The sequence below is a fragment of the Montipora capricornis genome, chromosome 3 (genome assembly GCF_036669925.1).
Source record: "Montipora capricornis isolate CH-2021 chromosome 3, ASM3666992v2, whole genome shotgun sequence".
NCBI classification, from domain to species: domain Eukaryota; kingdom Metazoa; phylum Cnidaria; class Anthozoa; order Scleractinia; family Acroporidae; genus Montipora; species Montipora capricornis.
Genome location: NC_090885.1, coordinates 58,233,967 through 58,246,466, shown reverse-complemented (window position 1 = coordinate 58,246,466; position 12,500 = coordinate 58,233,967). Strand labels below are relative to the sequence as shown.

At 38.7% G+C, this 12,500-nt stretch overlaps 1 protein-coding gene and 1 long non-coding RNA gene across 6 annotated transcripts in view; one reads left to right on the top strand and one right to left on the bottom strand.

Moving 5' to 3' along the window:
- LOC138043489 (neuronal calcium sensor 1-like) overlaps nucleotides 1-8,479 on the bottom strand; it is a 26,795-nt gene extending 18,316 nt beyond the window's left edge. For 3 of the 5 annotated variants that reach the window (XM_068889775.1, XM_068889776.1, XM_068889777.1), the window contains exons 1-3: nucleotides 8,350-8,479; nucleotides 5,326-5,481; nucleotides 1,476-1,538 (exon numbers count right to left, since the gene is read on the bottom strand). In XM_068889775.1, coding sequence (XP_068745876.1) covers nucleotides 1,476-1,538; nucleotides 5,326-5,481; nucleotides 8,350-8,389 — 259 coding nt within the window. In that variant the 5' untranslated portion in view covers nucleotides 8,390-8,479. Of the gene's footprint in view, nucleotides 1-1,475; nucleotides 1,539-1,626; nucleotides 1,754-5,325; nucleotides 5,482-6,916; nucleotides 7,075-8,349 lie in introns of those variants that run through there. The other 2 variants (XM_068889778.1, XM_068889779.1) reach the window with 2 other exon arrangements.
- A 2,418-nt stretch (nucleotides 8,480-10,897) lies between these two features.
- Nucleotides 10,898-12,500, top strand: part of LOC138041514 (uncharacterized) — a 1,907-nt gene continuing 304 nt past the window's right edge. Inside the window, exons 1-2 of the long non-coding RNA XR_011130845.1 lie at nucleotides 10,898-10,970; nucleotides 11,750-11,925. This is a non-coding gene — a long non-coding RNA (uncharacterized lncRNA). The remainder of the gene's footprint in view (nucleotides 10,971-11,749; nucleotides 11,926-12,500) is intronic.

Here is a 12,500-nt window from a genome sequence, read left to right as displayed (position 1 = left end):
AGAGCTACCCTAAAGCAACTTAAAATTGGCAGCTGCAAAGAAGCCCAAATAAAAGTCCAGACACGTATTTGATGTTGTCCTTTTGCAGCCTATTTGTACAATGTACATGTAGATAGAAGAAAAAACTATTCGAGTGAGGCCTTGATCACAACCTGCTGTTGAAAACTTTATTCTACAATGTACATATAGCTTTCACTATCTGCAGCATCATCAGGAAAATTATAGGAAAATACTACACCAGGGCAAATTAAATAGCAATGATTAGATCTCACTCACACAGTTTTCTGCTATCTTTAAGTCCAGACTTGTATTTAAGTCTAACCCATTTTGTGAAGGTTTAATAAACAGTTCAGCTCCTTTCTAAAGCACATAGAATTTCCAAGTGGTCACCTCTGCCCTGGCCCCTATTCAACCTATACTGTACATGTACGATTCACTCTATGCCAGTAAACAGTACACTTTACAGTGAAATGATTAGGAAGATCTCTCATTCTGCAATGTGCCCCTGGCTCAATGGATAGCTTTCTCCAGTGCACAAGTCAGTTACAATTTTTGGTCAACCTTTCCACCTTTTTTCCCATGGAATGATCTATCTAACCAAAATATCGGGCCAAAAAATCCAGGCTTTGCCTATACTGGGTGCCAGAGGAATTTTTTTTGAAAGGGCCGAGAGAGTGCTACAGCATTGAAGGCAATGATCTAGGACTGAATTTCAGTCCTCAGTCATTGCCTTCAATTCACAAAGCACTCTCTTGAACCTTTGAAAAAAATTCTCCTGGGATCACCCGGAGTTGGCATTGCGTGCTGAAAGAAAATGAGGCAGGACTTTGACAGTACAGTTGAAACATAATAAAGACAATTCTTTTAAAAGGCATCCAGCCATCACAAAGTGTGTTATTATTCAAATAGAGACTTGTCCATCAAATAAAGTTGCACCAGACAGGAAAAAAAAATCAGAAATGAAACTAAAATTAGAAGTCTTGTTTGGCAAACCAGTTTGCACCTAGCTATAGGTTCCAAATTCAGATCAGAATACTCCTTATGGAGTTCTAAGACTGGTGCATTTAACCGTTTTGCGTTAAATACCGGTAAACCAAAACAAGAACAAACTTGACTACATATTGTAATCTTATCTTTACATCTTACAGTACATCGAAATAAACATAACTCGTGGATGTTAAATCATAAATTATAATTATCAGTTTTATTTTGATTTGTTCAAGAGATCCTTTAAGATTTCGTGTGTCAATAAAATTGTCAGGTAAACAATTCAACTTAATCACCACCCTGATCGGGTGAAATGGAATACAAAAGATCAAGGCGACTTCCCAATTCGTATTAAATGTTGTCCTTATCATTGATCGTAGGCATGATTTTTGAGAAAAAGCTTGCATTCCGAACACAAGTGGCTCTCTAATCCTATCAACGCACTGCTTAAAACGAGGTTCTAAAGGATAACAAGAAAGCTGGCTTACCCGAGGAGGACATAAGATCATTCTTTGGTTCGAATCCTCGTCTTCCGCCTTTTCGTCGAATACCTGAAAAATCGCACAAGGAGATGAAGAAGTCAGACACATACGAGTATGATTAGAACAAAAAACCATTCAAAAGATAGAGCCCTATTACTTAGGAGCCTGCTTGTTTTGCCTAAATCTTGACCCATTTTTTAAGGCATTGCTGGTTGACTTAGAGCAAAGGAAGATACAAGTACTGAAAGTTGTGCCGAAATTAATATGAAAATGTAACAGGTGACACTGATTATTCTACTGCGCATGACGATACCTAAATTTTCGGTCATCCGCTGGACTAGTAGGAAGCAACGTTTTCTCTAAAACTAGAGGCTTCATGAGCGTACACTGGGTTGCCTGTAGTACGCGTTACTCAAAAACAGAAGGCATTGAGTAGGGTGGTATTGAACTGCAGCGTTCCAGGCATTTTTTTCAAGTCGGGAGTCATGAAGACCATTTAAGGGGTCACCCAGAAGTCGTTCCAGCAGAGGCCCTTTGGGTCACACGTTCATACAACGAAATAGATCTTTTTCTGAGGTTAAAAACCTGGCTACCAGCCTATTAATCATTTGTCAGAAAGAAAAAATTCCTGTCATCTTTAAAAAAATAGGCACGCATTGCGTACGTGTGATAGTGCAGTAACACAGTGCTTTATTCCATATTGTCAACTGACTTCAGGAAATTCAAGTTGTCTTTGCGTAGTATGCAGCTCTAATAGTACACGATATTGTTTTGGTATTGTATATCATTATAGTGCCATGATAGAAGTCTTAGGTAAATAGCCCCCTGAGAAGACATGTGGTTTCTAGCAAACTACTAAACCCAGAACGACTGAAGAAAATAAAAGGGAATCGAAAAACATTGGCTTCTAGGCTGACCTGCTGATCATTTTCAAGTTCCCTAACAACTTCTTTAGATCACATGTTTAAGCGTGCACTCTGTGAGTCCGACAGCTTTGTAATACAAAAGTTCACTGAAGTTAATGCCTATCCGGCATCGTAATAGAAGCATAGGACCGAAAATTCTATTTTAACCCTCAAAAATGCGAACTAATTAAGGTACAGATTTTGTTAGCTTGCTTTATGCAAAAGAAAATAAACATTGATACACAGTTTTTAGGAAGAACAGAAGGAAGTTTTCAGGACGGTCGATCGAGAATAAATTAATTTCCAATTAGCAACAAAATTTACGACATGAAAACAACATTAATTTTGAGCCGCAAATATAAAAAAGTTACCATCAACGAAAAACATTTTGAGAGATTTTTGCAACGTTCAATTTTGTTATGCCGTGCCAGTAAAGGCATTCTTCGTCAAATGCAGTTCTCTTTCTCTCTAATTAATTTACTCTCTCTTTTTTATTATTTGTCAAACAGTCTCACGCTAGCGCGTACTAAATGTACATACATACATAATTAACCACTCCCCACAGAAACACAACGAAACGACTGAGCAGACAACAACAACTGTTAAGAATCCCAACTGGCCGGCGGCAAACCAGTTGGCTATTTACAAGTGCAGCTGGGAAGTTGAACCAGGGACAACCAGGATCAAATTCAATGAAAATTTAAATTCAAATTCAGTGGTCAGAGCGGGTCTTGAACCCAGGATCTCCGGATCTCAAGGCAAGCGCCCAATCCACTGGGCCACAAGGTACGAATGTATGTATGTAAAAAGTGTTGCCATAACAATGCCACTTTACTACATCAATACCTTAATGTTTGACAAAGATTTCCGTTTTCATCATGTGTCTGCTAGGATTTTCATATTACCATTTCTAGGGATGAATATTTCCGTGTCATTTTTTTGTATACACAACTTGAGAAGTTTCTCTCCGGGTACACCGAATATTTCCCCTCTTTCATTGAAAAACCAACCTATGATCTGACATGATTCGATTTCTTTACCTTGTCCTCAATTAGTGCCAAAGCGCTAAATACACTTGATGCTTAAATAAAGTTCATTTTATTATAACCCAGGAGCTCTTAAAAACATGCTGAAGGAAGATCGTTGAGGTGACATTACTACTAACCTCTTACTAACCGAGTGCGAGGGCTGTATTGGGGAATATTAGGGAATTTAAGCATGCGACGTTTTTGAGCCGCGGACGGAAAACCGGAAGTGAACTGTTTTCCATTTTAATTTGTTTGTTCACTACCACCTTTATATTGTTAAGTATCTTTCCGCGATTAGAGATGATTAGGTTATAAAATCTGTGTGACACTACTGTCCTGGCATGCAAAACGTTCATTTCCGGTTGCCGTCCACGGGTCAAAAAGGCCTAAGTCGGGTGCGTAAACTCCCTATTGACCGGAGGTCGTGCGCTGGGCCGGGTCAGTGCAGTCCCGAGGAATTGTCCCGAGGAAGTGAGGTTAGTAAGTTTTTTAATACATGGCGTCGTTTCTTTGACCGATGGGACACTTCTCCGCTTGGTGAATGTTCGTGATCTTAGGACGCTTTCCATTTGACAGAACTGACCAGCCGGACCGTGCCATTTGGAAGGACTAACTCTGCAACGCCTTCAAATTAACACACTTGGAATATACTCCTACAGAAAAATGTGAGGGATTATCATGCAAGTGTTCCTTCAAACTGTTGCATTTTCTTTGTAAATTGACCGGTTTGGCCGGCCAGTTCAAACAAAAGCAAAGCGCCTTCAGTCGGGAGCAGGTCGTGGGAATTTAAGATGTCAATTTCACGGCAATGAATTTGTACAAGTACAAGGAAGGGTTACGTTTTGCAATCGTTGGCTGTGTAGCACTTATATTAGTCGGCCTTCCACTAGCGAACTTTGAACGGTAACCTTTTCCATTTAATTAAAAACTGATTTCCGCTTGCTGTAATTGTACTGTTGCGATGAAAAAATTTTGGAAATCTTTTTGTGTTTGGCTCAAGTTTAGTTTTCCCCGAGAGAAAAAAAGTACGGAAACGAACCGTTTCCATGGGAATGGTCCGTACTGTAACACCCCCACCAAAAAGCAACCAATCAGAGTGCTTCATTTGGCCTGAGAGTTGCTTGCCATGCATAGTAATGAGGAGGACCGTTGTTGGTGACAAGTTACTTAACAACGAGGATGATTTCCGCTCAGGTTGTCGAAATGTCAGCCAGTGTAACCAACAAAAGTCCTTCTCAGGGCTACTGTCACTCGGACGATCTTACTTTATTAAAATGTTGAAGTATTTTTCTTAATTGTGTAGAAATCTAAAACATGTCTGTTTTACTTGAAACTGTTTCTTCTCTGACAACGTTTAGTGACCTCTGTTGTTACGGATCGGATGACAGATACACTGAACGGATTGCAACTTGAAACAAACTGGGCCAACTTTCACCGCTGCAACCTCTCGTCCGTACCATTGAAGGAAGTCTCTAATATATGACTCTTTCTTTCAAAATTTTCCCCTAAATGTTATTACGTTCACTGAATAATGTATGCAGTTGTAAACACAACAGAATATGAGTTCTTAAAGTGCCCCTATCATAAAAAAAAATCACTTCCCTTTTTTCTTCAGATTTTGAAAGTGTGTTTGCTTAGCATCTGATTGGCAAATTTTTGAGCTGTGATTTAACATTACTGACGTTCAAAAATGACCGATTGGACCTCATAGGGTTGGATCGAGGGGAAAGTGACGTCAAAGACTCAGTAGGATAAAATTTCAGCGTGTGAAGGCAGCTTATTATATATGCAAAGAAAAAAATAAGAAAGCGAATAAGAATTGATTTTTTGGTCACAGGGGCACTTTAACAGCTTCAAAAGTGAGGTGACACAGCACCTTTAAACGAATTACGAAACCATCTTTAACGTATTAAGTCTGCTCACCACTGACGACACCCTTCAGGTGTGAGAACTTGGATTGTTGTCCTTGTGAATCACTGGTCCTGTCACTTTTTCGACCAGGAGTTGGGCTTTCAGTTTTTCCAGATAACATGTTCTTATCCTCCTCCCGAGGAGGCGATAAAGTGGAATGTTTTGCAACTGTAGAGAAATCAAATCAATTAGTAATTTTGTCGGCTCAGGGAAACCGTAAGGCGTTGAGATGACAGATCAAGAAAAACATCGGGCATCTGAAATTAATATTTAACAAGCATTCTGGAAGATCAAATGAACTGTGTCAAAGACAAAGAGATACTGAATTCTAAAACTGTGTTAGAGAAAGATTTTTGTACTGAGATTTAGAATTTGGTTTCTTAAAATGAGACGGAATCAGTCTTCTGTGGTCTGGGTCTTTTCGGTTCTCTGCCAGCCGACGAGAGGTCAAGGATAACATCCGGTATCTGAAATAAATATTTAACAAGCATTCTGGAAGACCAAATGAACTATGTCAAAGACAAGAGATACTGAATTCTAAAATTGTGTTAGAGAAAGAAAGATTTTTGTACTGAGATTTAGAATTCACTTTCTTAAAATGAGACGGAATCAGTCTTCTGTGACCTGGGTCTTTTCGGCTTTTTGCCCTCCGTCGAGGTCAAGAATAACATCTGGTATCTGAAATAAATATTTATCAAGCATTCTGGAAGGCGAAATGAGCTATGTCATAGACAATGAGATACTGAATTCTAAAATTGTGTTAGAGAAAGAAATATTTTGTACTGAGATTTAGAATTGGCTTCCTTAAAATGAGACAGAATCAGTCTTCTGTGACCTTGGTCTTTTCGGCTTTTTGCCCTCCGTCGGGGTCAAGAATAACATCTGGTATCTGAAATAAATATTTATCAAGCATTCTGGAACGCGAAATGAGCTATGTCATAGACAATGAGATACTGAATTCTAAAATTGTGTTAGAGAAAGAAATATTTTGTACTGAGATTTAGAATTGGCTTCCTTAAAATGAGACAGAATCAGTCTTCTGTGACCTGGGTCTTTCCGCTTCTCTGCCCTCCGTCGAGAGGTCAAGAATAACATCCGGTATCTGAAATCCCTTTCCCTACCTCTTCTCTTCAAATACAATCATTCGTTTCGGTTGAAGCTGTGCTTATTGATATATTTTCGTCAGTTTGTGGTTTGAATTGAGAACGCTAAACCAAAGGACAATCGAATAAATATATTGAACAGTTGTCATCAATTATAGTTTCCAGTGGTTTGACTGAATAGATGTTACTCAAGGAAAATTGGCTATGACCGGTACCGTCTCAACTGACCTTCTTTTTTTAGAAAACCGGCCGCAAAATCCAAAATCACGACTTCCTACACCTGAATCCTAGGTAATGCCTTGTTATTAAAGCACATTCTGGATGCAAAGAAGAAGGCATCAATCGCCGAGACGAAGAAGAGTGACTAAGTTTTCTTGATTAATAAAGTAAACTTACATGAAGTATAAATTCATAGTTCCAATTAAGTATAGAAACAGCGAGCAAAATGAAGGTACCAGTTAAACAATTGACTACGGCCTGTTATAGCCTTGTATACTGACCTACAATTTCATTTGTGTCCTTATTGATAAGGACACTCAAGTAATACGATCCTTAAATTCCGCTCACGTTATACACTCCGTCAAAACAAGGTTCCATGGCGTTTTTTTCCGACTATTTAACTGTACTAGTGCAGTTCAAAACTCGCACTGTGTGGTAAGACAACTAAACATCTGAAATAAATTTTCAAACACCCACGCCAAAAACACGAATGTGAAAATGCATTTTTTACATGAAACGTCTGAGTTTTCAAGCGCCCACGCTCTAAATAAACGGTATGTGAGACCGCTCTAGAGCTGTCGAGTCTTCCAAATGCCCCATATTATATTTCTTCCAACCCACGGCTTTCACCTGCATATTTAAAGGCAATCCAAACGAGTGGTTTCCAGCCATTTTTTACTTTGGTTCTTTCATCAAACAAAAACGATTAATTTTGATTTTAATTTCACCTTCATCTTTAACCACACTCGTTTCTCAATGGTATCTTATATTTTAAGATAAAACTTAATAGTTTTTTGTCTCGTCTAACTGTTTTGAAGGACTCTCGTGCTGTGAGACCCGACAAACAATTATTCTTCAATTCCTGTTTTCAACAAAGGCTCAAATATTGTTTTGTATCAATAGCGTATTATCAAAAACAAGTATTTTAAAATTATGTGTATCACAGAGTATTTCTTAACAAAAAATCTAAAAACCTATCTTATAATCTTATACGGGGTAAAAATGTACAGAATTATGCTGTAAGAATACATTTGTACAAGCATGCGGCCACTGAAAACAGCTCGTTTTAACTGATAAAGGCTTATGTTGGAAAATTGGTATCATGGGGATTAACTAGTATACCAAACTCTTGAATGGTTTGTCATATTTATCTGTGAAAAAAAATATATCGAAAAATACGTTCTATTGCGTCTCTAAGACATTCAATTGTTGATCCTCGTAGTTTAATATGACTTCATAAGACTCATGATCTACATTTGCATCAAGGCTGGTTATTGCTGGTAAAACTCTTGAGCTGTTTTTGAGATATTTCTTCGACTGCAGCTGCACGACGTTTCAGAACTCAAGTTTACGCCTTGAAGACCAGTTATCAGAAATTTTCTGCCTTACGAAGTTATAAAGAGAAAGCCTGAGGCCAAAACGTTGAGCCAAGGTTTCCGGTTAGAATCAGACAATAACAAACTGTCTAACTACTTGTTAGCCCAATAATTTTTGCTCGAGACCCCTTCAATATGTGTGGACACCTTTTTCTGGATATAAACTTTGCGGTTTTGGAAGTCTTCTGAATCTCCGAGTAGATACACTTCCCTGCTTTCAAGATAAGAAACTGTTAACACTTCTAGGATCCTAGGAAATTCAATATCGCCTACTTGGCGTCTAAAAACACCAGAACTAAACCTAAAACGACATGCTTTGATCCAAGCTAAGACTTTACCTTGAAACATTGTTTTGTTCGAACTCTCAATACCACCCATACTTTCCCATGATGTCGAAATTCCTAAAAGCGCCAATTTTATGCACCTCCCATTAACGTGTCGCTGGTTTATAATTCCGTTCGATGGTGAGCTTATTCGGCGTCGAATGAATAATTAACGATTTTCGAGCAGGTACTCACGATTAGATTTTAACATAATTAACGCGATTGGAAGTCGTGGGGATTGACAGCTGCAGACTGTGTTAGAACCACCATTGCCACATCAGGAAGAAAAAATTAAAGTGTTGCTGCACTCGCTGAAATAATCTTTGTTGTTTTAAAAGCATCATGCAGTTGTTTAACACCAAACTTGGGGGAATCGTACTTTAAAGGTTCGGCATGAGCTGAAGCCATGATCCATGAACGGATTTTATTAAAGTCGAATATGTGTTTGCTTGAAAAAGGATTGGCAATTTCAAGGTGTCAAAATTTCATTTCAAGTGGACTAAAGAGTTGGTACAGTTATACTCAAAAATAGGCACGCAATGTGTACGTGTGTTAATTGCAGAATCTTAAAGCAAGACGGGTGAAAGCATTGCTAACTTAAAAAAAGTGTTTCTTGATTGTTGTAAGTGAGATTATTAACAATGGTTTTGGATAATTGGTAAGATGATGAATAGTATTGCGTGAAACATAACAGGGGTCATTGTATTTTCAAAATAATAAATCGTTTGTTGTCACATTATTGACAAGAACCACCAGTACAAATGCCACTTAATGTCTCCTATAAAACTATTTACAAACATGAGACAAATTGATATCGGTACATTGTTTAACTGATATTGAGTGCTGCATATGCACCATCAGCTATTTAATGTGAAATTACCTTGAACAAGTTAACTATATGAGAGCAAGTTAACTATATGAGAGTTAACTATATGAGAGCTAGACTGACTATCCGGTGGTACAGTTCTGAATATTTCAGAGACATGGTGAACTTCATCTACGTGGCCAAAGTATATTGACTTTGGCTCTACCTGCGCGCTGATCTCTGGCGTAGTACAGGAATGCCTGTTTCAACCAAGATCAAACTCTTCATGACATCCTGTGTGTCCATCCTCCTCTATAGTTGCGAGTCCTGGCTGATTTCCGAGGATTTGATACACAAGATCAATTCATTTGCCACGTCATGCTACCGTATCTTGCTTGGAATTAAAAGGCTTGATCGGCTTTCTAATGACCGTGTCTACGAAATGACAAAGACAAGGCCTCTGATCGAGCAAGTGCGGACAAGGCAGCTCAAGTTCCTAGGTCATATACTCCGCAAGTCTGAGGATGAGCCAGCCAATCTATATGCTCTATACTTCCCAAAACATGACAGACGCAGGCCGGGACGACAAAGTACATCCTATCTTCACTACATTCAAAGCCTCCTTGGAGATGATGATGGACAGTTGACGTCCAAACAAATAGCCGACCTCGCAAACGACAGGAAGGGCTGGAGGAAGCTTACAGTGGCCTGTGCAGCAGCCGGCCGATGATGATGATGATGATGATGATGATGATGCGAGCTGATTGCCGGTTCAATACTTGTTTAACTCTGTAAAACTGTTACGGGATTCTATGATATGTAACCTTATTGTAAAGGCATTCCAAACTGAACAGTGTGCACTATGCATGAGACCATCACGCCAAGTGCCTTGTCTGGACATAGTGTTCTAATACTCTAACCAGGAATTTGCAATAGTACTTTCAATACATTTTTCTGGGTGGTTTCTCAATACTGAATACCAGCTGCATCTCGAACAGAAAGATGTCAATCTGGAGTACCAAACAATTGGTGTAAAACGGCTTCAAAGAAGCAATGAATTTACAATCTTTGTGTTGATACAGGAAAAGTTGGTTGAGTGGATCGGAGCATGAATTGAGTTCAACATCACCAGAAATTAACAACGTACTACGTTTATTCTTGCTGCAAAAAATGAATCCTGATCACATCGTGAACATGATATGTTATCGACATGACTTTTACTACTACGTTTTAGGGAAGAAATATCATTTAAAACGATTTTTGTTTGATTTTTGAGTTTAATTCGGAACGTTTGAGAGAATTTGCTAAAGAAGCAATCGGCCGAACGAAAATGGATTCGAGTTTAGAAGCGTTTAATTTTATCCTCCAACGAAATATCTGTTCCTTCATGGACTGCAAAACTTTTAAACATTAATTGTCGATGGTTCGCGGCCTCTACGACATTTTTTGACTATGTAGTTTCTTTCTCTTTTTCTTACTGTTGATCTGCAACTATCGGAAGTTAGAACTATGTGACGCAAATATTTCACACATTCGCTGCGTTTGGCCACTCCAACCTCTCGATCCCGATTAGAGAGAGGCCCCTAAGGAGAGATGGAACGAGAAGTGAATGCGGTTTGCTTGTTGTAAAATACGTAATGCAATATACGCAATATACGCGACGCAATATACGCAATATAAGCCGATGTCACTGTAAAATTCACAATATATGCAATATGTGCAAAACGGTTTCTTTTATCAGCTTTTAACTTGCAAAGTGCCAAGCAGCGCATGCCGCACCGTTCCCACGAGTTTTCTCCTGTAAACACCTGCAAAATGGATGTGTTTTGCGGTAAGTGTTTCCAACATTAATCGCCTTTCGTCTTTGATAGTCCTCTGTTATATTCCGCTGAGCATCGACACAGATATTTCCAGGATGGTTTACATTTGAGGTCGACATTTTCGTAAGTATATCGACTATATCCTAGAGCAAAATTTTACAAAGATGTTGCGTCAAGTGTTTTTGTATTTTTTTTTTTTACCATTTTAACTCGATGGACTTGTTCCTGTTGAAGTATTGATGTACCAGAAGAAAGCAACCACAGGTATTTTATCATTTTACGATAATTAAGGTTCACAAAATAGTGTATTCTTGCTTCTAAGACAGAACTGAATTACTGCCTTTAATTTTTCTACATTCGTGTTGAAATCAATATAACGGTACGAACTATCAGTTCAAACCTTCCGGGTTTCCTCCCGAGCAACATAAATAAACAATTCAGAACACTTCAGCTTAACTGAATAGATTTGAGGATTCCTCACCGTTACTGAGATCTCTGGGAATTTGTAGGGGTCCTTTCGGCAGGAGGAAGTTATCATCTCCCCCACCACAGGTAGACGTCTTACTACTTACCGATTCTTTATACACGGCATATTTACTTTAACGCGAACAAATCCATCGAGTTGAAATGGCAAGAGATGTAGGAAAACAAGACGCAACATATTAAATGTTAAATTTTGCTATGGGTATACTTATGAAAATGTCGGCCTCAAATTTAAACCATCACGGAAGCATTTGAGGGTTAACATTTACTTATGATCTGTATGATCTTGACTGTTCCGGATTTGTAGAACTATCCAGTGTTGCTGATGAAACGGTTATCAAAGGACATTAAAACCAAGTCTATAATAATTCAGTGCAGCATATAAGAGAGGATTGTCAAGGATGGAAGGCGATTCATGTTGGAAACACTTACCGCAAAACACACCCATTTTGCAGTGTTTCCAGGAGAAACCTCGTGGGAACGGTGAGCATGCACTATTCGACATTTTTGCAAGTTAACCGCTGATAAAAAACCGTTTTGCACATATTGCGTATTGTGTATTTTACAGATTGACATCGGCTCATACTGTTTATACTGCGTATATTGGGCATATTGTGTTGCGTATATTGCGTTGCGTTGCGTATTTTACAACAAGCCAATGCGGTTTATGCAGCTTCCTCTTAGGAGACTCGGGCGAGCATTCGGGACGGAACTAAGGATTCCGATGGGCAAAATCGGGACTAGCAGAATTTGATATCTAAAAGTCCTTGATCTCTGAAAGGAGCCCATCAAATGGAGCCTCGATCTACTTTTATTGCTTGAGTCAACCCTTCCCCAAGTATATTTATTTTTATAACGACTTTGTCATATTTCACAGTTGAAACGCTCGTGTTGCTTACGACGTCATGTGATTCAGTACCACCCGGCCCCTGTTTCCAAACGTGTTCAGCAAAAGAGATCGGCAACCAAATAAATTTACTTGTTCGCTTCAAAGCTTTAATAAATAGTTCAACGAAAATACAAGACTTAGTTTCAAGTGAACACTTTCCCACAAGAAG